Here is a 24,995-nt window from a genome sequence, read left to right as displayed (position 1 = left end):
TAAATGTACTGGTTTATATGTGGATTCTATGGCTGATGTATCCTTGATATTTCTGTTGTTATTATGCTGGTTATAAGCATGTATTATGACAATGATGATGTATGGCTCTCCTCATGTTTTGATTTGTAAATGAATGAAAAATGTATCTATGACCTAATAGATGATAATGCAGCTAATGATATAAGGGAACAATGTTTCTTAGCGATTCTCAAATAAGTATGAAATCCTTATGCTCAGATATGTTGTTTAAACCTGTAGATTACATATTTGTGATATGTTTGACAAAATCCCTATCATGGCTAGTAGGGGTCCAGTCTAGACCTTGTCAATGTTTTTGCAAATGTATCATTGTTTTGTTATGTAAATTCATTTCTAAACCCGTCATTGAGTTCTGGGCAGTGACCTGGGCTTTGGGCTTGAAAAAGTGGCACGAATCCCGGATTCACAGGCATAGGTCTAAGGAGAGAAGTCCCTTGATGCACCCTTGTCCATATCAGGGGAGCGTCTAGGGGTTTGATTCACTAAAACTTTAGTTGGTCTCAGGGGTTGGTTACTTGAGTGGTTGGGATGGCTCCTGGGAGTTCTGTTGCTGATGTGGAAGGTCTGTGTGGTGTGTTTCCCTCGATTCCACTTCCTTAAGTTTACCTAGGAGGTTGAATCCCATTATAGTGGTCTCTCGTCGCATATTTACCTCGGTTGGCCAGTTACTTGGGTAGATGTGGGGTGAGGGTGTTACAGAGTGGTATCAAAGCATGGTTCACTCCTTGGATTAGATGGGCGGTGTGTGTTGGTCATGCATTTATGTCGGTTGCACGTGTGTTAATCATCTTTGTGGTTTATATGCTTGTTACATATGCATAGTATCGGTCATGGTTGTAGTGATGTTGCCATGTGAAAGAGGATATTGTTGTTGTGAAGTGTGTCTTCATCAATGTACGATTGGTTACATGTTGTTTATGCTTGCGTACTGTTAGTGTACATTGGTAAGGATGTTGTTGTCATGCATGAAGTCATGGTATGTGTAGTTGATATGGTCATGCATTGATGATTGGATTCTAGCTACAATGATGGTTACATGGTTATATGCTTATGTATTATATGTATATATGCTGTCATGATTATGTTATACATGTACTACGCTTATTTGTTGATCTTACAGATGAGATATCCTCCTCGAATTATGCTAAGTTACGTTGGTTTATTGTGATTTGGTTTAGATGACATAGTATGCTTGCAGGATAGAGATCAGAAATGACTAGCAAGATTGTAGACTACAAAGGTTCTCCCTATGAATCAAATGAGAAACATGGTGTTGGGCACTCTTTTGATTTAGCAGACACATTGAGAAGCTTGAAGGAAGAAATAAGGAGTTGTAAGGCGGACAATGACAAAATTATGCAAGCACATGAGAAACAAGCAGAGGTTAATGTAATACTCCTTCAGAGTTTGCCAGAATGCAGTGATAGGGGCCACTTCGAATCAACCATGGACAGGAGGACAGAATTAATGGGGCATATGGCAGTAGGTCTCATTATGTCACAAGTCGTATAAAGATGACACAATTAGAGATGGTAGATTGTTGGATACTCCGGATAGGAGAGGTGATAGACACAGGTACTACTCTAGTTTTGGTTCTGATAGGCATTATGATCGTCATTGTTATCATCCTCACAGGAGGAGTGATAGGGGATACTTGCCAGATGAATTTAAGAAAGCGAAGCCACCTACTTTTGATGGAGATTTGAAGAAGCCGGAACATGCAGAGGCTTGGATACTTGGGATGAACAAGTTCTTTGAGTTACATGAGTACACAGAAAACATGAAGGCCAAAATTGCTATCTTCAGCGTGGAAGGTAAAGCAAGTATCTGGTATGAAGATGTGAAGCGGGTCAGAGACATCAGGACGGAGGACTTGAGTTGGCATGAGTTCAAGGGGCTTTTTAGGAAGAAGTACTTGTCAGAAAGGTATTACGACAGTAAGGCCAAAGAATTCTATGAGCTAAAGATGGGATCGATAATAGATGAAGAGTACACGACTAAGTTCCTGGAGCTATTGAGGAATGTACCATATCTTAAAGATGAGAAGGCTAAAATTCAACGATTTGTCAGTGGTTCGCCGTTAGCATTCAGAGATCGGATTGAGTATGATGAGCCTTGGTCACTTGAGTGGATTATTGGAAAATTGAAACATTGCTATGAATAGTCAAAGCGTAAGAACGAATCTCAACAATGATGGAAAGGGAAGGATAAGGATAAAGGTAAGGGTAAATAACAATCGAAAAGAACAAGGCCTCAGAATGCAGAAGAGAAAGAAAATTTGGTACCACAAAAGAAGTTCAATGCAGCTAGACAGGGACATGGACCACAACAACAACATAGAGGTGATGGTATTGGATAGTTGGAGTATTGGATGTGCGGTAAGGAACACCTTAAGAGAGATTGTCCACAAAATCAAGGTGGTAGGCCTCAGATATATAGTGCACAGGAGGCGCAGACTATTGGGGATGTTGGTAAGAGCATTCCTTATATCTATGCAACGCTGAACAATAAACAGGCAGACCATCAGGCATTTATCATTGAGATGGACGGTAAGCTTTGTGATCAAGTTGTTTCTATTTTGATTGAACCTGGATCTAATTATAGTTATGTTATTCTTGACTTTGTGGACAAGTGTGGTTTGAATAAAGAAGTGCATGTAGAATCTTGGTTAGTGCAGTTGGCTACAGGTACAAAGATGTGAGTTCATCACTGGGTAAGAGTTTGTACATTTGATTTGAATGGTATGTTTACTTCAACACATTTGAATGTATTGCCGTTGGGATCGTACAATTTGTTGTTGGGCATGGATTGGTTGTACCTTCATAGAACCAAGGTGGATTGTTATGACAAAGACATTGAGTGCTTGGATGACAATAGGGAACAAAGAGTCTTGCGGGGTAAGACAAAAACAACATTAGTTAGAATGGTGACAACTATGCAGGCCAAGCGTAGTCGCGGGAAAGGGTGTATGTTATTTGCAATGCACATTTCTAGTGACAAAGGTAAGGAAGTTGAGGATGCAGATGTTTTGAGAAGGTACCCAGTTCTACAACAGTTTCAGGATGTATTTCCTGCAGATATTTCAGAGTTGCCACCTCACAGGGAAGTAGACTTTTCTATTGAGTTGGTGCCAGAGGCAGATCCAACATCAAAAGCATTTTATAGGATGAACACACTTGAGTTGGTAGAGTTAAAGTTGCAGCTGAATGAGATGCTTGACAAAGGATACATTAGGCCAAGTGTATCACCTTGGGGTGCACCGATATTGTTTGAGAAGAAGAAGGATGGTACTCTCAGGGTATGCATTGACTTTAGACAGTTGAACATATTGACCATCAAGAACAGGTATTCGTTGCCGACAATTGACGACTTGTTTGATTCGCTGAAGGGAGCAGCAGTGTTCTCGAAGATTGATTTGAGATCCAGATATCATCAGATATGCATTAAAGAGGACATTTACAAGACAACTTTTCGGACCAGGTATGGGCATTATGAGTTTGTTGTAGTTCCATTTGGTTTGACTAATGCTCCAACTACCTTTATGTGCTTGATGAATAGTGTGTTGCATCTGTATTTGGACAAGTTTGTTATTGTGTTCATTGATGACATATTGGTATATTCTAAAAATGAAGAAGAGCATGCTGAGCATTTAGCAACAGTGTTGAGATTGTTGAGAGAGCATCAGTTGTATGCTAAGCTCAACAAGTGTAGTTTCTTTCAGACTGAGGTACATTACTTGGGACATGTTGTCTCCAAGGAGGGCATAACAATGGATCCAGAGAAGATAAGAGCTATCATGGAGTGGGAAACTCCTAGAAATGTGGATGAGGTGAGATCCTTCATGGGGTTAGCAGGTTATTATAGGAGGTTCATCATGAACTTCTCCCAGATTGCTTATCCTATTACATCATGGCAAAGGAAAGGTAAGAAGTTTGAATGGACAGAGGAGTGTGAGGCTAGTTTTAAGCAGCTTAAGCAGTGGTTGACACATGTTCCAATGTTAAAGACTGTAGATTCGAACAAAGAATTTGTAGTATGTACAAATGCTTGCAAGAGAGGACTTGGTGGAGTCCTTATGCAGGAAGGACATGTAGTGTGCTATGAGTCACAGAAACTGAATGAGCACGAGCAGAACTATCTGACGCATGATCTTGAGCTAGCAGCGATCATACATGCATTGAAGATGTGGAGGCACTATCTTCTTGGCAGAAGGTTTGTATTGATGAGTGATCACAGTGGATTGAGGTATCTATTTGACCAACTGAATCTGAACGCCAGACAAGCTAGATGGTTGGTCACGATCAATGAGTTTGACTTCGAGATTAGGTACATCAAGGGAAAAGAGAACAGGTTGCAAATGGTCTTAGCAGGCGGATACAGGTGAATCATATAGCAACTATGAGCTCCTATGGGACAGACTTATGGGAGTAGATATTACAGGCAGGTCAACAGGATGGTAGGTATAGAGAGCTTATGCACAGGTTACAACAGTGTACAGGTACAGTTAGTGGTACAGGTACAAGTATAGGTGCACAGGATGTGGACTATTGTCTTACAGCAAATGGATTGGTCAGGTTTAGAGACAGGATATATGTGACAACAATGAGCTCAAGAAGGTGATCTTGAGGGAGTTTCATGCGAAACCATATTTAGGTCACCCAGGCTATCATAAGACATTGACCGTAGTGAAGAAGTTTTATTATTGGCCGAATCTGAAGAAGGATGTAGCAGAGTTTGTGGCTAGGTGCTTGGATTGTTAGCAGGTGAAGGCAGAGTGTAAGCATCTAGGTGGACTGTTACAGCCGATTGCGATTCCAGAGTGGAAATGGGAGGCCATTTCCATGGATTTCAAACAAATTTGCCCAAGACATCTAGACAACACGATTCCATCATGGTTGTTGTGGACAGGTTGACAAAGGTTGCGCACTTCATTCCAATGAAGACTACGTATTCAACTAGTGACATGGCAAGGTGTTCATCAGAGATATGGTCAGGTTGCATGGTGTTCCAAAGAAGATTATATCAAACAGGGATGCAAAGTTCACTTTCAATTTTTGGAAGGAGTTGTTTGCAGGTTTGGGCATATAGAGTTGGCCTTTAGTACAACTCATCATCCACAAATAGATGGACAGACAGAGAGGGTCAATAGGATATTGGAGGACATGTTGAGGATGTACGTGATGCATCAAGAATGAAAGTGGGAAGAATATCTTCCACTGGCAGAGTTCGCTTACAACAATGTGTATCAGGAATCTTTGAAGATGAGTCCGTTTGAGGCATTGTATGGGTGGAGTTGTAATACTCCCATCAGTTGGAGTTATCCAGTTAACGGGTGTTGATTGGACCAGGCATGTTGGCAGACATGGAGCGGGAAATGCAGGTAATCAAGAAGAATTTGAAAGCAACACATGATAGGCAAAAGAGCTATGCAGATTAGAATAGGTTGTTCAAGGAGTTCCAGGTTGGGGAACAGGTGTACTTGTGCATCAAACTGAAGAAAAGCTCCTTGCGGATTGGATCATGTGCCAAACTGACACTCCGGTTTTGTGGATCTTTCAGGATTATGGAGAGGATCGGACCAATAGGCTGTCGACTTGCATTGCCTCTGACAGTGAAAGTCCATGATGTTTTCCATGTGCCATTGCTTAAGAAGTATGTTAAATATGTTGATCATGTGATTGATTGGTTTGTATTGTAGTTGGAGCCAGATAGAGAATTCCAGTTGGAATCTCAATGTATGTTGTAGAGAAAGGTGCTCATGCTCCAGAACCAAGCAATCGAGCAGGTTAAAGTGCAGTGGAAGCACTTTGGGCCCGATGAAGCTACATGGGAGATGGCGGATCAGATGTGGGCTATGTATCCTTCATTGTTTGCTGGTTGAGGCAAGGTCGTTTTGGTATATGTTTTGGCATATGTTTGGGTGATGTTTTGATATATGTACATATGTATGTGGATGTAAATATCGCCATGAGCTAAGTTATAAAGCTCCAATAAGCGATATGAGTGTCATGTCATTATAGTTGTTATGTTGTCATGTTGGTTTGCTTTTCAGCAGGGTAATCATTGTAAATACTGCATCGAGCTATGTTATAAAGTTCCATGGGCAGTACGTTTTCTTTTCAACGGCTTTGCTGAGGTATATGTGTGGTTGAACACTGAGGATGGTGTCCCCCAAGGGGGAGGGTTCCGTAACAGCCCTGGTGAAAATTCCATGTAATAAAAGTTAATAAAGGCAAAATAATAACCACGGTTGATAGGACACTTATTCCACGCTGAATGTTGGGCAAAACATCCTAGTGTGGGTGTTCATTGGTTTATTATGGCTAACGAAATTGGCAAAGGCAATGGCTAAGGCTTTGGAAAGCCAAAGTGGCATTAATTGACATTTTATTTATGAAAATAATGGAAATTAGGAGAAAGGAAGGTGAAAGGTCACAGGTTGCATGTGAAGAGGAAAATGAAGGAAAATAATGAAAAATGAAGAAAATAGAGGCCTGCTGCCTAATTGATAAAAAGGCTTCTAAGGATCAATTGGTACCTTTTTTCAGTTCAGTTGTGGAGCTCTCTCATTATTCTCTCTCTCTCTCTCTCTCTCACTCTTGGACACTTAGAGTTTCTTGGAGCACTTTTGCATTGGATCAAGAAAGGCAAAGAAGACAAGAGGAAGGAAGGAGCAAGCAAGGAAGAGCAGGATCAAGCAGCTACATCAGGATTCTTTGTAGGTATCGATATGCATGTGTGATTTTCTTGATAGATTTGGCATGCATGGTATTGCATGTGGTTCTTTGCTATCATGGCATGGGTTTTCCCAGGTGTGACAATGTTTTCAGGGTAGCCTTGCCTTTTCTGGATAGCCATGGTGTGATGGGGTTCTCATGTTTTGGTTGAGCTGGATTGCCGGATGGATTCGAAGTTGAGTGAGGTGGATCTCCGAAAGGAAGAACACATGGTGTAGTGATCCCTGAACTGGAATGTGGATTGTGGTAAAACCACTGGCCTAGTGACTCTTGAACCGGACTGTGGGGTTGCGGTAAAGCCATGTATTGTGTGCCTGAGTGGGCCTAGGAATCTTCGACCGGTTAATGGCAGAATTGTTAAATTATGGTATGTTCTATGCTTAGAGCAATTTACTTCTTTTACTCTTTATTAGCCACTGATTAGCAATCACAATGTAAAGTAAAGTGCAGATAGAACATTAAACTACCGACAGAAAACAAGCCAAGACAAGAGACACAAGATGTGGCGGCTAGCCAGGGACAAACCCCAATGTGGGGAAACCCTTTGATCAAATCTTCTTTTATATTCAATAGTTTAGTAGAGAGAGAGATAGTACAATATCACTAATCAGTGATTTACAACAGCAGTGATGAAGCCCTTGGACAACAATAGTAAAAGTGATCAATCAGCTCCCAAAATGACTTCAAGACAACCTAGGAGAACTCGGTCTCCAATAGAGGTAGTGGCAACCCAAAACAATCAAGGTAAGACGGTCAAAACAACAGTGCATGCTACAACATACTGCAGCTAGCCCTAACCAGATAACGCAATCATAAATGTGCCCTTAAACAGTCAACGCAGACCTGTTCAGCACTTCGTCTAGCCTAGGAGAGGCTGCCCACACAAGGCCGCAGTCAATGGAGGCAATGTGCTGGTCAACGCAGGCCTAAAACATTCGCTGCACCTTCCTGCGTCCTTGCTGCCCTAGCTGTGTCCTCCTCCAATGTTGCCCTAGCTGCGTCCTCTTTCCCACATTGCCCTAGCTACATCCTCTCTCCTTTGTATACCCAAGAGACAATGGAAGAGATGAGAGGTAAGATGAGTTGAGATAATGACTCAACCTCTCCTCTATTTATATCTAACGCTGGGCAAGAGTACCACACACTTAACTGCTGGGCGACCTTGACAATTTGTCAGCTAATTACTAATAAATTCATATCTCCATAAATACTTGTCGGAATTGGATGATCTTTAGATCAATCCCACACCTCTTGACAAGAGGAATCTAGGAAAAATATTAGCTGCCATAAATGAGGTGACCCACGTGGAGTTTGGCCCTAGTTGCCAATTTTAACACTCCCTCTCAACTAGGGAGAACTCCATCTGCAATCTGTCTGACCGTCGCTACTATCCCAACCATCAAATGCACTACCCTGCACAGCTTGGCCCTGCTCTGCTCTGCTCTAACTATGAAGAAGAAGAAATGATCAAGGATGTATCATACCATCCTCCACTGACCCGAAGTCAGTCTCAGAGTGTGTCATACCACTCTCACTGATCCCAGATCAGTATCATTGATCCCAGATCAATGGAGGTCATCCTAGCATAGGGAGTACGGTAGATACAACGATGCGTCCATCGATAGTACTACTATGGTCCCTAACCCCATTTCCCTGCTCATTGATCAGATGAGAGGTACTTCCCATGAGTCCCAGATTGCATGGGTAGGATGCCTCGACAGGAGAACTAATCATCTTGTCCACAGGAGAACGAATCATCCTGTCCAACAGTCGCCATAGGAGAACTAATCATCCTATTCCACAATCGCCACGGAGAACTAATCATCCTGGCCCACAAGAGAACTAATCATCCTGTTCCACAGTCGCCATGGGGAACTAATCATCCTGGCCCACAGGAGAACTAATCATCATGTTCCACAGTCGCCACGGAGAACTAATCATCCTGGCCCACAGGAGAACTAATCATCCTGTTCCACATCGGGCATCGCCTCATCTTACTTTTCCTTTGGTTCCCTGGTGTCAGCTTCTTTAGATCCCCTTAGAGTAGGACGATTGTCAACTTTGCTAAGAGCCATATCTTCGTCAAAGGTGACATCATGGCTAATCTCGACCTCCCTTTGACCAACCACATAGATTCTATAGCCCTTAGTATTTTCGCTATAGTCCATGAAGGTTCCTTTCTTTCCAAATGCACCCAATTTATTCCTTTTCTCTTTCAGCACATGAAAATATACAGGACTTCCAAAAATTCTAAAATGAGATATGTCAGGTTTCTTACCAGTGAACATCTCTTCGGGAGTCTTGGAACCCAATGCTTGATGAGGGCATCAGTTTTGTACATATACGACGATATTTGTAGCTTCGGCCCATAGAAACTTTGGAAGTCTTTGATCATGGAGCATAGCACGGACAACTTCCACAATCGTACGATTCTTCCTTTCCGCCACACCATTCTGCTCAGGAGTATATGGTGTAGTAGTCTCCCTCTTAATGCCAGCCTCATTGCAAAAGTCATGAAACTCATTGGATTCATATTCAGTCCCATTATCAGTCCTTAAGATCTTGATCTTCTTTTCGGTTTGATTCTCGATCAAGGCTTTGAAGTGATGAAACCAAGAGAACACTTCATCCTTCTTTTTCAAGAAGTATATCCAAGTCTTGCGAGAATAATCATCTGTAAAAGTGAGGTAATATAAATATCCTCCCAAGGAGTTCACAGGCATCATACCGGATATGTCTGAGTGAACCAACTGTAATATATTGGAGGTCTTGCTTTGGCTTGAGGGGAATGGTCCCCTTTTGAGCTTTCCTTCAGCACATCCCAGACATACACCTTCTTGTTCTACTCGGAACTCAGGCATCCCTGTCACCATTTGTCTTGCATCAGGTAGAGCTTTATAATGAAGGTGAGCAAACCTTCGATGCCATAGTTCGGACTGAAGAGATGTGTCACAAGACATGACACCCAGCGGACTTCCTCCGACCTGATATAATGAATCAACTCGAAACCCAAGAATGAAAGCATCTTTAAAGTTCTTTTTCCATACACGTACCTTGCCATCGAAGAAGGCCACCTTGTAGCCTTTGTCTTCCATTGCCGAAATGGACACTAGGTTCTTTTTGAGATCAAGTACATATAATACATCTTGTAAATGAATTGTATTTCCCTGATTCAATTGAAGGGTGACATTCCCTACGCCTTTCACGAGATATTTTGAGTTGTCCCCAAGAACAATTTCCAGGTTGGTCTCCTTCTCTATCAGATTAGAGAGAGCTTCTTTGTAACCAGTGAAGTGCCTTGAGGCACCACTATCAATAAGCCAATTTCCCAGCGAGTCTGGGGGAGCAATAGTAGAGAGGGCCGCTGGTAGATAATATTCATCTTGCTTATTGTTAACAACATTAGATTCATACCTGGAGTTTCTTGCCTTCTTGAAGGGTTGTCCTCTTCCTTGATTTCCGACATTTCTTTTACCTCTGCCATTTGACCTACCATTCCTTTGATTGCTTTGAGAGTGATTTTGATCATCGTCTCGGTGTGAGTCCCTTTTATCAGGGCACTCCCTCGCATAGTGGCCCATTTTATTGCAATTGTAACATCGTCCTTTTCTTCCACCCTTCGGTCCAGCCTTTCCTTTGGATTTAGCCCCGGAATTGTTTCTTCTTTTAGCACGAGAAGAAAAGGCAGAGGGATGGCCTTTAAGTGCAGGCATTTTTTGCTCTTCCATCCTTGTTTCTTCTTGAATGCATCTTGCCATCAATTCCTCAAATCCAAGAATTACATTATTGTTGAGAAGAGTAGTCCTGAATATATACCATTCAAGTGGCAGTCCTCCAAGAGTTGTGAGTGTCATTTCCCTGTCAGGAACTACTTCCCCAATAGATAGGAGATCATTCTTGATCTCGGTGATCCTTAAGAAATATGCTTGCATATTCTCATCTTTGCCCTTCTTAATTTCCTTCAGCTTATTTCTAAGGAACAAAACTTGATTTGCATCATTAACTTTAAATAAACTCACCAGTCTATCGTAGATTTCCTTGGAGGTGTTCAACTCAGAAACATAGGCCACCATGAGCTTGTCGATAGAGTCCCGAATGATCTTCCTTACTTTGACTTCTTCCTTAGTCCACTTGTTTCTAGCAGTAGCGGATGCATTTGATGGAGGCTCAACAACTCTGCCTCTTACATGGTCCAACACTTCCTGCTCTTCTAATGTTAGATCGAGAGACATCTTCCATCCATGATAGTCATACTTCTCGCGAAATTTGTCTTTAGCAAGGAAGTGTGTTGAGGACCCCATGATTTCTTTAAGATAGCCTTGCCAACCTTCTCTTCGGTGATTGCTCTTGCTTGGGCTTTGTTTTCACCTTAGCTCTGATACCATGTTAAATTATGGTATGTTCTATGCTTAGAGCAGTTTATTTTTTTTACCTTTTATTAGCCATTGATTAGCAATCACAACATAAAATAAAGTGCGGATAGAACATTAAACGATCGACAAAAAACAAGCCAAGACAAGAGACACAAGATGTGGCGGCTAGCCAGGGACAAACCCTAATGTGGGGAAACCCTTTGATCAAATCTTCTTTTATCTTCAATAGTTTAGCAGAGAGAGAGAGATAGTACAATATCACTAATCAGTGATTTACAACAACAGTAATGAAACCCTTGGATAGAAATGGTAAAAGTGATCAATCAGCTCCCAAAATGACTTCAAGACAACCTAGGAGAACTCGGTCTCCAATAGAGGTAGTGGAAGCCCAAAACAATCAAGGTAAGATGGTCAAAACAACAGTGCATGCTACAACATACTGTAGCCAGCCCTAACCAGATAACGCAGTTGTAAATGTGCCCTTAAACAGTCAACGCAGACTTGTTCAGCACTTCGGCTAGCCTAGGAGAGGCTGCCCACACAAGGGCACAGTCAATGGAGGCAATGTGCTGGTCAACGCAGGCCTAAACCATTTGCTGCACCTTCCTACATCCTTGCTGCCCTAGCTGCGTTCTCCTCCAATGCTGCCCTAGCTGCGTCCTCTTTCCCACGCTGCCCTAGCTGCGTCCTCTCTCCTTCGTATACCCAAGAGACAATGAAAGAGATGAGAGGTAAGATGAGTTGAGATAATGACTCAACCTCTCCTCTATTTATATGCAACGTTGGGCAAGAGTGCCACACACTTAACTACTGGCCGACCTTGACAATTTGTCAAGTAATTACTAATAAATTCATATCTCCATAAATACTTGTCGGAATTGGATGATCTTTAGATCAATCCTACACCTTTTGACAAGAGGAATCTAGGAAAAATATCAGCTGCCATAAATGAGGTGACCCACGTGGAGTTTGCCCCAAGTTGCCAATTTTAACAGGAATATACGGTAAAGCCTAGAGGTGGTTGCCCTTGATTAGGCCTAGGAATCCTTGCCGGTGAATGGCGGGTTATACAGTAAAGCCTAGAGGGTGGAGTCTCGGTTTAGGGCCTAGTGATTCGGTGTGAATTGCGGTAAAGCCTGAGAGACTAGGAGACAAGGAAATTCCTCACGGTGTAAGTAGAGAAATCCAGTGGCATCCATGCTTGTTTTGGCCTAGTGATTTGGTGGAAATCATGGTAAACCCTGACATTACATGTTTATTGTGTTGGCCTAGTGATCCGGTGTGGATTGAGATAAAGTCCAGTTTATATTGATGAGGGTGAGGTGGTTTAGCCTCGGGATGCCCCGGTTGGTTCTTCTGGTTTGAGTCCCACATTCATGCTTGGAATATGGCATGAGGGTGATTGGCTAAAGGAAGATTTGGGTCAGCCAATCTATGGTCGGGTGGAATGTTGTAGTTCCATCCCGGGTTGGCTTTTGCATTCATTAATAAGAGGTTCTTTCCTTGGTATCTTATGTGTAAATGTACTGGTTTATATGTGGATTCTATGGCTGATGTATCCTTGATATTTCTGTTGTTATTATGCTGGTTATAAGCATGTATTATGACAGTGATGATGTATGACTTTCCTCATGTTTTGATTTGTAAATGAATGAAAAATGTATCTATGACCTAATAGATGATAATGCAGCTAATGATATAAGGGAACAATGCTTCTTAGCGATTCTCAGATAAGTATGAGATCTCTACGTTCAGATATGTTGTTTAAACCTGTAGATTACATATTTGTGATATGTTTGACAAAATCACTGTCATGGTTAGTAGGGGTCCAGTGTAGACCTTGTCAATGTTTTTCCAAATGTATCATTGTTCTGTTGTGTAAATTCATTTCTGAACCTGTCATTGAGTTCTGGGCAGTGACTCATATGATTACCAATGATAGATGTATTCGACTCATCATGCAAGACTATGATGTTTAGGCGAGGCTCTGTCTTCCATGATCATATCTTCTGCAGATTGATATGACTTCTGCCAATATCTCTGGTCATCGTACAACAGGTGTCAGCACATGATTCCATATCAATCCATCCAGAAGAATAATGTACGATTATTGCCGCAAAGTTAAAATTGCATTATTCAACAGAAAGGAATACAATGCTTGCTTGTACCATTTCAGTTACAAAACATTCGATATATAATTGTAGTGTTTCTTCTGTCAATTGATACAAAAGTCAACACAGCTTGCATGCTACCATTGTCAGTTTGTTTGAAATTGCTTTCCATAAACTACTTGTCTTCTTTCCTTGTCTGTCTGTTGCATAAACTACTCTTCGCAGATTTGGCAGTCTGCAAGGATGGGCCATGATAGTATCTCCATCTCAGACGTGTGTGTGTCTGTATGTGAGAGAACTTTTGGGTTGGCATTCTGGCATCTTGGGCTAGTGGCTCCATACCATTTCTTCAGCTGTTTGATCAGTCTGCTAATCACCAACAAGTGAATGGTTGATCTAATCACGAGATCAACTTGCATGTGAGATCAATAAAGCAGCCCCTATCAGCTCATTTACTGATTCTCTTTGGAAGTGCTTAAAACTATTGAGCTGGCTCAAGTCTTTCCTCCAGCTTAAATACAATTAAAACCATTATTAATAACTCAGCTTCAGTCTGCGTCCATGACAGATGATTAGTCAACCTGCTGTCAATTTTGAATGTCTGAATGTCTGTTAGCTGCCCTGTTTCCAGAGTCTTTGCTGTGGGCATACTGTCTCAATCCTGATTCACCTTTCCCCTATAAGGAAATCCATCTTGATTAGGATGAATCTCTCTCCACCTTCTAATCTTTGTCACATACTGCAGGCGAGTGTGTTAACTCTGCAAATCCCCCTTTTCCATTCCTAACTAAAATAAACTCCACTATGAAATTGTTTATTATGCTGCGGGGGCATTAATTTTAACATCAGTTAAAGGATATCATCTACTTATTTAAAGTGCACCTTCCAATAAGTATTAATCCTATTTTAGAACCATTTTCACACTCCCTAGATCAGCAATAATAATGTAATATACTCATTATTGTGCTATTAATAACAGTGTATATATATGTACTGATTTTTTACTAATACATTAATAATATTTAATGTAAATGTGTGTGCCCTGCTTTCCCCTTTTGTGAATTTTTTTCTTTTCTGAAACCCTTGTTTGTGAAACCTGTACATGTTTCCCTCTTCTACGTACAATATGTCGTCTTTTTAGGCTTGTCCTTTCAAATCATAACATAAACCTGTCTTGCCTGGCTTGTAATACTTTGGTTAGATCATCCCGATTTTTTTTCAAGTTCAAACTTCATATACATATGGTAGCAGACATATAGAATTGGATGACACAAAACATGCTCTCTTTAGCTTTATATCTAAGTTGAATACTGTGAAACCAAAGCACATGCAGTTCTATTTGAAATTTTTTTGGGGGGTTTTCTATCCTCTTTCATATCATGTAAACATTTGAGGGATTTGTCATCCCCCAACAGCTCTTTCTTTCTAGGAGAGGAGGTACATAGAGGACAAATAGAAAACAGTGTATTAAATGAATTTAGTATTAACATATACAGTTGGGTACAAATGTCCCTTGGGTTCATACAAACAGCTGGTACACATTGTTTATTGCTGTCAATCCCTATGGTCCATCTTTTGTGCGCTTGTCAGAAGGCACTGTCTATGACCTTCTTGTAGAAGGGCGCAGCCTATAGGTTTGAGATGGGTGCACTATCACAAGGCACTGGCTAAGACCTACTTGTAGAAGGCCATGTCCTAGATCTTTGAGATGAGTCCTTATCACCAACTTCATTGTAGCAAGAGAGGAGCTTCTTTGATGGTAGGAAAGATGTTGGTGTGAGTAGTTGATAAGCACCCACAATGGATTATCGAGAGAGCCAACTAAATATTCATCCTAACATTTTTGTTCCATTGATATTATTATTTGCCAGGCCCTGGGGTAATTTCCAGGAAGCTTTAGAATGGCTTTAGCTATATTATGGCGATGGTAGTTGTGATCCTTAAGTACTTGCTTTTCTTTATTATTGTCAACATTACTTTTATGCACACGGTGGGCATATATTATGCAGTCCCTCAATCTGTTCAAACATGATAAGTCCTCTGTGAACCTTAATGTGAATTCTTTATTCCTTTCTTTCTCTTTTACATGTGTTGTTAATTTAATTGCATGTTTGCAATATGCCTTCTTCACAATCACCTATATCATGATTGTTCATGCCTCTTTAACATTCACAGTGATCATAATACTTCATACATGCATTATCGTTTATGTATTACCTAATATGGTGCTACTGTAGTGATGTAGTGAGTCATTTGTTTTACAGTCGGGAGAAAATAAAACCAGAGAAGGAGTTACAGAGAGCTGAAAAGCAGATTCTGCAATGCAAACTTGGAATTCGTGAAGCAGTGCATCAGCTTGATCTTCTAAGTTCGGAAGGATCTATTGCAGATGCCGTTATTGATCCAGAAGGACGTGTATTTCATGAACATGTAAATTGGGGTTTAATATTGTTTAGTTTTGTACAAGATATCAAGTTTTGATGCTTTGCATCTACTGTAGAAGTGTGTTTTTTTTTTTTTTTTTTCTCTTTTTTTTGCATATTCATAATATGGCATACAAGTTAAGATCAGAAGATGTTTTTCCTATTGGAGCAACTCATTTCTCAATTCATTTCAACACTGGCATTAGAAATATCTCATTTACCAAAGTTAACAAACATGGTGATCATATTTTGGTTTGTTTGATTGACAGATATTTTGTGCAAAATGCAAAATGACAGATGCTCTTCCGGATAATGACATAATATTGTGTGATGGAGCTTGCAATCGTGGCTTCCATCAGAAATGTCTGGATCCACCTTTGGCTACTGAAAACAGTATGCAACTCTTCTTCTATTTTTAGAGTGGATGCACACAGCTATTAAATCTATTCGAGCAGAATTTGTAACGAGTTTCAAGGGAATCAAAATGTTTGAATCAATAGTTGTTTGTCATAAGTCACTTTGTTACTTTGCTTAAGTTAAATGTAGCATGACCTAAAAAATAACATCAGCATTCATTTGGTATTTATAGGGTAACTGTTTATATTGGAATTAAAATTAATGTTGCAAATATCATGATATTATCGCCTTTCATGTTCTGGGGGTGAGTGAACTGATGTGCTGTTCGGCACTTCCACAATGGTCTCGAGGATATTGGTTGGCCTCCCAAGGGGGGGGGGGGCGCAGAGGGGAGACCTGAGGTCTCATTGTTCTACTATTTGAAATACTTTAGAACTCAGCTCTTTTCTTGTTGCTTTGATCAGCTGGATCAACTTGAAAGTGTGATGTGATTGTCTGAATTGTCCCTGAGTGAGGCAGGGGATGTAGGATTTGAGATCTGTGTCTAAATATCTTTCTGATGAAGAGGGCTAGGCATCTTTGCTCAGGATATTGGAAGAAGGTAGAGAGGGATCCTCCCATATCTCTATAGAAGTAGTGCTAGCGCCCTCTGATCTCGTAGTATAGGGGGCACCTAAAAGTGAGGTGCTGCTCTATCTCTGGCTCTTGAAGGTGACACACCTGGCAGATCCTATCAGATTGTGGTATATGGTGGTCAATCTCCACTCGAAGTCGATGAGAACCAACTTGAAGCTGGCCCAAAGGGATCTTGAGTGAGTGCATCCAATGTTTGTGCGTGTGTGGGGGGCGGACTATGATGCCATCAAGTAACTCCAGGAAATGCTCAACGTAGAAAGACATCTTCGGGCCTAGACCCATCGGGGGGAAGTCCAAGTGACCTGAATGTACAATCTGTAGATGTCCTCTTTGATGCACTGATTCAGTACCTATCTGGGTGGCACATGATGGCTCAGTGTAGCAAGGGGTAATTTGAAGGTGGGAAGATGCTCTAGGGTGATGGTCAGTGTTTGGGGAAGTCGAGAAACATTTGAGAACCAACATTGTGTCCGGCCCAAGGGGTGAGTTGAAGCAAGGGTCTCTGAGGAACAAAGTGCAAGGTAGGGGTACCAGTTTCTTCTGGTAGCTGAATCTTTGAAAGATATGACTTTGTGGAGGAAAGAAACCAAGCAAAAGATGACCTTGAGGCAGAAGGAGTGGGCACCAAACTTTGTAGGAATAATGGGTTGCGGGACTGTATATTTGCATTGGATGATGCACTCGAGAAGCAAGGTTTAGACTCTCTCCATCTAGGCCTAGTTTGTCTGTGCCAAGCTTGGACCACAAACCTCGGAGCCATAGAGGGCTGTGGGTCTAATAATCGCATCCATGAGATAGAGTTTGGATGAGATGTCTTGAAACTGACTCTACAAGCACTATCTCTTGATAAGTACTAGGGAACCATACCCTTTGCAAAGCCGATGTTGGAGGGCTTGTCGCATACCAAAACAAGGTCCCGTGAACTGTACTCGCAGGTAGATGTATGATGTGGTGACCTAAATCTCTTCCCCCCGGTAGTAGGAATGTATGTCTATAAGAGTTTTCTTTTAAGAATTGAAGATCATAACCTTGGTTTTACCTAGGTTAACCGCCAACAGTCGAAGGTCACAAAAGCTGGCCAGGGCGTTGACTTGTCTTTGCAGGCCCTCTAGAGTTGATGTCAACAAGACCAAGTTCTCTGCAAAAAAGAGTAGGGAGATCAACACCTGATGTAGAAGGCAACCATCCTTTGATGTAGAGCTATTGCTAGTCATGTTTCCAGTTTGTCTGTACCAAGCTTGGCTCCCAAATCTTGGAGCCATAGAGGAAATCACATCCACGAGGTAGAATTTAGACGAGATGTCCTAAAACTGACTTTGGAAGCACTGTCTCTTGATAAGGGCTAGGGAACCATACCCTTTGGTACGCTGATGCTGGAGGGTTTGTTGCATACCAAAATGAGGTCCCATGAATTGCACTCCCAAGTAGATGTATGATGTGGTGACCTCGATCTCTTCCCTCTAGTAGTAGAAATACATGTCTATAAGAGCTTTCTTCGAAGCATTGAAGATCATGACCTTGGCTTTACCTAGGTTAACCATCAACTGTTGAAGGTCACGAAAGATGGTTAGGGCGTCGATCTGTCTCTACAGGCCCTCAGGAGTAGATGCAAATAAGACCAAGTTATCTGCAAAAAGGAGCAGGGAGATCAACATCTGATGTAGCAACCATCTATTGTTTTCATATTCCTAGTGATGTTTGATGTTTCGAGTTTGTTTGTCCTAAGCTTGGCCCCCAAATCTCAGAGCCATAGAGGACCACGGGTTTAATAATCACGTCCATGAGGTAGGGTTTGGACGAGATGTCCTGCAATGGACTCTGGAAGCACTGTCTCTCGATAAGGGCCAGGGAACCATACCCTTTGCTAAGCCAATGCTGGAGGGCTTGTTGCATACCAAAATGAAGTCCCGTGAACTATACCAGGTAGATGTATGATCTGGTGTCCTTGGTCCCTTCCCCTAGTAGCAGAAATGCATGTCTATAAGAGTTTTCGTCGAAGCATTGAAGAACATAACCTTGGTTTTACTTAGGTTATTTGTCAACTGTCGAAGGTCACAAAAGCTAGCCTGGATGTAGATCTGTCTATGCAGTCCCTCAGGAGTAGATTCCAACAAGACCAAGTTATCTGCAAAAAGGAGCAGGGAGATCAACATCTGATGTAGCAACCATCCCTTGATGTAGAGATATTGTGGAGTGGGGATTGATTCTAATCAATTATTTCCATATTTGTCGTCATGTATACATATTTATGTTTTCTTTTAGAGATTTAGGATAGGGTTTGGAATGTCCATTAGATTTGCCCTCTCTTTCTGATTTTTAATAGGAGATTTGTTAGGATTCTACCCTAACCTCCCTGCCCTAAGAAGAATCTGGTTGGGTTTTCCCCTTATGGATTTTGCCCTAGTCATTGGACCTAAATTCTCCGTGTCTTATCTTGTTCTTGGTTGTCTTCAATTGTGCTTTTGGTTTATGTTCTATCTACAATTGCTTAACTAATATTGTAGCAAAAAAAAGAAGTTGTGGAATAAGTAATTTTTACAACATAGAACATCAAAATTTCAACATGGTACCAGAGCTTTGGTGAAGACAAACCCAAGAAGATAAGAGCTGTCATCCTTCTATTTTCTGCTGAAATATCACTTGTTGCTCCTTCTATTTTCTGCTGAAATATCACTTGCTGCTCCTATTTTTGCTGAAATATCACTTGCTGCTCCTATTTTCGTTGAAATATCACTTGCTGCTGAAATATCACTTGTTGCTCCTTCTATTTTCTGCTGAAATATCACGTGCTGCTCCTATTTTTGCTGAAATATCACTTGTTGCTGCTCCTATTTTTGTTGAAATATCACTTGCTGCTGCTCCTATTTACTGCTGGAATATCACTTGGTGCTCCTTCTTCTTGTTGCTGAAATCTGTTTGACTTACTACTGAAAGATGTCTTCTTACTTCAAGACTGATGAGATGCTGAATGATGCTCCTATTTTTGGTCCATGGAAGGCAATATTGGATGTTACTCTTGAAGAACATGATATACTGGAATATGTTGAAGGCATGGTTGCAGAACCTCCAGAAAATTCAAATGCCACTGTCAAGGCCAGATACAAGAAGGGAGAAATCAAGGCTAAGAAGATTATCCTTGATTCTCTTGGAGACCATCTCATCATCTATGTCTCCAAATTGAAGAAATCGAAGGAAATGTATGACAAGCTGATTGGAATGTATCAAGTAAACAACTTGAGTCAAATCCTTGCCTTGAAGAATCAACTCAAGGACATTAAGATGAACAAAGGAGAGACCATTCAAGTATACTTCATGAGGATATCTAAAATCAAGGATCAATTGTCAACTGCTAGTGAAATTGTATTTGATAAAGAGTTGGTGCTGATTACGCTTGGAGGTCTTTCTCCAACTTGGGAAACTTTTATTATTACCATCAATAACAATGATAAGTGTCTCACATTTGATGAGCTCTTGGGAAAGTGTAGTCAAGAAGAGGCTAGAATGATTTTTTTTTTGGAGGAAGAATTCTTAAGCATGAAGAGGGAGAACCTACTGCCTTTGCTTCCCAAGACAAGAAGTAGAAAGGAAAAAGAGGTCATCACTTTTCAGGAAAGCCTGCTCCCTAATCCAATAATAAATAGACATGATAGTAATTTTGCAGATAGTAATTAAGGTGTTGCATGTGTTTAATAGTTGTGGTTTTGGTACTTGTTGATGCATGTAAAAGTAAAGAGTAGTTTTACTTTTGTTTATGCATGTGCAAGAAAGTGTTGTCTTGAAAATAAGTATAATGCATAGAAGGTTATGAAAGAATAAATGATAGAAATCAAATACTTTAGATAGGGGGATTTTGATTCTCTCACATTATATTTGATGTGAAAGGTCATGGGTTTACTGACAATAGTGATTGCAAGAAAGAATCATGACTTTGCAAATGATGGAATGATAGTTTTCTAAACTAACCTCTTTTGCAATGATCAAATATGAATTATATCATTGTAGTCAATGAAGTCAATATGGATAATTATTGTTACTTGCTTTCACTCTGCGATCATGATTTGAAGATCTTTATAAAATCAATGGAAGACCTATCCATGCATTGATTCATGATAGTAATCATCAATGTGAATTGTGGCACCAAAGGTTCACTCATCTTCACTATAAAGCATTTCCTCATGTGAGAAAGATGGTTTCTGGAATGCTTGAAATTATAATGGATCATGATGGAGTTTTCTAAGGGTGTGCAAGTGGAAAGCATGTAAAGTGACCATTCCCTTAAAGTAAAAGCAAAACTGGTTAGATCAAAATCTCCAAATCTGACAACGAATGAGAGTTCACTTCAAATGATTTCATTGACTATAGCAAACAAGCTGGAATCAGGAAAGAGACCACTGTACCATGTAACCCAGAACAAAATGGTGTGGCTGAAAGAAAGAATAGAACCATCATGGAAGTAGTCAAAGCTATGTTGCATGATCAGAAGTTACCAAAATTTCTTTGGGGAGAAGTTGCTAACACTGCTGCCTATGTCCGAAATAGATCTCCACACCGAGTCTTAAACAACAAGACTCCTGAAGAAGTCTTCACTGGTGAAAAGCCTGAAGTTGGGCACTTGAGGATCTTTGGCTGCCTTGTCTACTTTCATGTGCCAAAGGAAAAGAGGACCAAGATGGAAGCTTCAAGTAAGAAAGATTTTGGAAAGGCAAGAGACACTCCTCCTCCTCCTGCTAATGTTGAAAGTCAAGATGATGCCTTGGATGCACAAGAAGATCCTGAGCCTGAGCCTGATCTTGCTGATGAACCCATGGAGCCCATGGACCACTTGGATCCTCCTACTAGAAAGAGACCATTTTGGCTTCATGACACTCTACAAGATGTTGATAGACATGCTGCCTCCAGAGGAGCCTTCAGAGAAAGAAAGAAACCATGCTGATTCCAGGGATACATTGTAGCCATGAGCAATATTATTCAGACTAAACCATGTACTTTTGAAGAAGCAGTGAAAGGTCAAGTATGGAAAGATGCAATTGTCGAAAAAATGAGTCCATCATACATAATGATGTATGGGAAGTAGTTCCAAGACCCAAAGGTAAGTCTATTGTGACTCCTAAATGGTTTTACAAAATTAAACATGGTGCGGATGGCAATATTGAAAAATATAGTGTTAGATTTTGTGGCTAGAGGTTTCTCTCAGAAAGAGGGAGTAGAATATGATGCGATTTTTACACCTGTTGCTCAATATACTACCATTTGATCTATTGTGGCTCTAGCTGCTAGCCAGGGACGAACTTTTCACCAAATGGATGTGAAAACTGCTTTTCTGCATGGCTTCCTCAGGGAAGAAGTATATATGGAGCAACCACAAGGCTTTGAAGTGCATGGCAGGAAAACTCTTGTGTGTAGACTGAAGAAAGCTCTCTATGGATTGAAGTGAGCCCTAAGAGTATGCTCGCATTGATAGCTTCTTGATGAAGCTTGGTTTTACCAGAAGCAATGCTGATCCAAATCTCTACTTCAAGACGGTCCAAGGTATGCCTTTGATTTTGGTAATTATATGTTGATGACTTATTCTTGACTGGTGGAGAACCTCTTATCCTCTAGTGTAAGTGGGGGTTAGCTTTTGAATTTGAAATGAAGGATTGTCAGGTCTCTTCTCACAAACATTAGTCACAGGGTGCGACTACACATTTTTGGCACAATTTTGACTTAGGAGGAGGACCCCACACTTAAACTTAGGAACTTTGGGGAAAATTCGACTTTATTTAGCAGCGAGTGGGATGTGGGGACCACCCACATGGGGAATTCGAACTTGGACATTCATTATGCTTGGAGGGAAATCGAATGGGTAGATGGAGGGGCCCACATGAGGCTAGGGAGGCCCAAGGGAATATAAGGAGGGATAAACTCTCATTTTGGACCATCTTCTACATTTGCAAACAAACACTCACTTGTACGCTTTGCTTCTTAGCAAGTCTACCAGCTGTTTAGCCACGAATATCTCACGCGGGAGATTCAACCTCTACTTCGGGGGACCATCTGTGCCTGCCCTAGGGAGGCTGTTCTACAAGAGTTTCAGGGAGTTAGGGACAACAACACACTTCAATCATCAGCGCAGAGAAGGAACTGCGTATTCCTGGGCAACCAAAAAACACGCAGGAGGAGTTGGAGGCCAGCAAGGGGATTCATTGCTTGTTGGGAGATCCAGGAACTGAGGAGGCAACATAGTGTAGGCATTTTCGTTGGAGTTTGTAGCTAGCTGGACCAACACATCAGTTAGTCGCATTTCTGAGCAGAGGGACAACGCAGAGGCCATCCAACAGCAATTCGTGGGGACTTGGGGAGCAACTGATCTTGGCCAAGAGCCATCCGGGTAGTTAGGAGTTGGATAGCATAGGTAAATCCAACATTTTGGAGGAGTTTGCAGAGGGATTTGCAGGTAGTTTCCTGCAGGTCGAATTTGGCAGCCATAGCTGGGGAGTGGCTCCTAGGGGGTCGAGAATTTGAAGTCAAAACCATCTAAAATCCCTTTGGGTTTTTCTGGGTTTTGTCCAAGGAGTCCGGGGTTAAAAACACACAATTTTTTGGGTAGTTTTTGAGCACTTTCTAGCTAGTCGAAGTGCAATAGTTTTCTGGGGCAATGTAATGCTGAGTGGTGTAGCTGTAATATTCCTAATTAGCCATGGCTAATTGGAATATTCGATTTTGCTCAATTTTGCCTTCTATAGCTATTTATAAATAAAAAAGGGGAGGAGAGGGGGACATACTCACTTCATGAATAAAGACACTCCCTAGTAGCACAACTTTGTAACTTAAAAGGTGAGCCAAGGGGGGCCAAAGAACCACGTAGAAGAGGGGCCCATGTAGACACTTGGAGTGACTGCGCAGATGGTGAGAAACACGTGGCAAGAGGAAAGCTACATTGGAGGAGGTGAGCCTTGGGATTGAGAGAGACCAACGCTATAAAGGAGAGAGGAGCCTCCTCATTTTGGCATTTGATTATGTGCATTTGAGCTAGTCACTTCGACTTAGAGCATGCTAGCTGTTTAGCTAGTCTGAAGCACTGTTTAGTGCATTGAGTGTCTTTGTTCGGAGATCTCACCCTTAGCCCCGGGGGACTTCGAGTGCCTGCTCGGGCAAGGCATTTCCATCAATATTTTTGCAGTAGTTTCATCAACATTTTGGCAGGAGGATTGAGCATCTTGGATGACTGTGCAGTCTTGAGAGGGTTGACACAGTTCTTTTTAGCAGGAGTTTTGGATTGAGGTTTTGCAGGGGGGTTTGTGCTGGGAGGTTGAGCAAGGGATCAACCCTTGCATATTGGAGGACTTTCGCTGAGTTTTAGGCAGGGTTGTGGTGGGTTTATTTCAGTGGCAGCGTAGAGCCTTGAGGGATTGCATGGGTCCTCAAGGGGGCGATTTTCAGGGGTCGGCCATTTCAGAAAAGCTTTTTGGGTTTCTTGAGTAGAATCCGATTCCATAGTTTTAGCATTTTCTGAGGAGGGGAACAACCCCAAATCCTCATTTGATTTCCAGCAGCAGCAGCAGCACGACAGTTCTCCATCAGCTTGGACGCAGTTCAGAGAGAGGCCATTCCTTTGCTATTTTGAGTGTATTTCTTCACTTGCCTCGTGCAAGTTGAGGTGCCATCTTTCTGATAAGCTCCTGTACTCATTCTATTACTCAGTATAATAAAATGGCTTAACATTTCTCTCTGCATTTCTTGAGTATCTGCTTATATCTCATGGTTATATTGTTATATGTTGCACCATTGTTATTTTCATCACTTTGAGCTTCCCAGTTATTATATCATTTATACGTATTTGGTTGGAGTTTACTGGGGTTTGGGGAATATCTCGAAAACGGGATATTACAGTAGTAGCTAGGCAGCTTTCAGCTCAGCCATTTTCCCACCTGGGGTTGGTCTTGCTTGTTCATTGGGACAAGCTCAGGTGCACCATTCCAATATATATTATATTTAGCCTGCATATTTTTAATAATATGGCTTAGCAGTTCCTTATTAGCAGCATTTCCATGGATGTTTGATGTGTATTTCATTTTTATATTCTGCTGCACAGTTTATTTGCTTAATATCACTTGTATTCCTATTTAGGAACATGACAAGGATCTTCATTTGACGCACTATTTTTTGGGCTTAGAGGTATGGCAGGGACTTGGTGATATTTTCCTTTCTCAAGGAAAATATGTTGTCAAGCTTCTGGAAAGATTTGGTATAACAAAATGTAAGTCCATGAACCTACCAATGGAAATGAATTTCAAAAAGTTATGTGGTGAAGTTGTAGGACCTGATTTGGCTAATCCT

At 41.2% G+C, this 24,995-nt stretch overlaps 1 protein-coding gene across 4 annotated transcripts in view; it reads left to right on the top strand.

Annotated features, from left to right (window-relative positions):
- The window catches only part of LOC149169455 (pathogenesis-related homeodomain protein-like), a 167,331-nt gene that overhangs the window by 23,648 nt on the left and 118,688 nt on the right, over positions 1 to 24,995 (top strand). For all 4 annotated transcript variants that reach the window (XM_089428699.1, XM_089428700.1, XM_089428702.1 and 1 more), the window contains 2 exons: positions 15,525 to 15,690; positions 15,953 to 16,076. In XM_089428699.1, coding sequence (XP_089284825.1) covers positions 15,525 to 15,690; positions 15,953 to 16,076 — 290 coding nt within the window. The remainder of the gene's footprint in view (positions 1 to 15,524; positions 15,691 to 15,952; positions 16,077 to 24,995) is intronic.

Source organism: Pinus tabuliformis, chromosome 4_2 (genome assembly GCF_031772625.1).
Source record: "Pinus tabuliformis cultivar Carrire ecotype Pingquan chromosome 4_2, CPIR1, whole genome shotgun sequence".
NCBI classification, from domain to species: domain Eukaryota; kingdom Viridiplantae; phylum Streptophyta; class Pinopsida; order Pinales; family Pinaceae; genus Pinus; species Pinus tabuliformis.
Note: the sequence above shows the minus strand (reverse complement) of the source record. Positions and strands in the feature narration are given on the sequence as shown.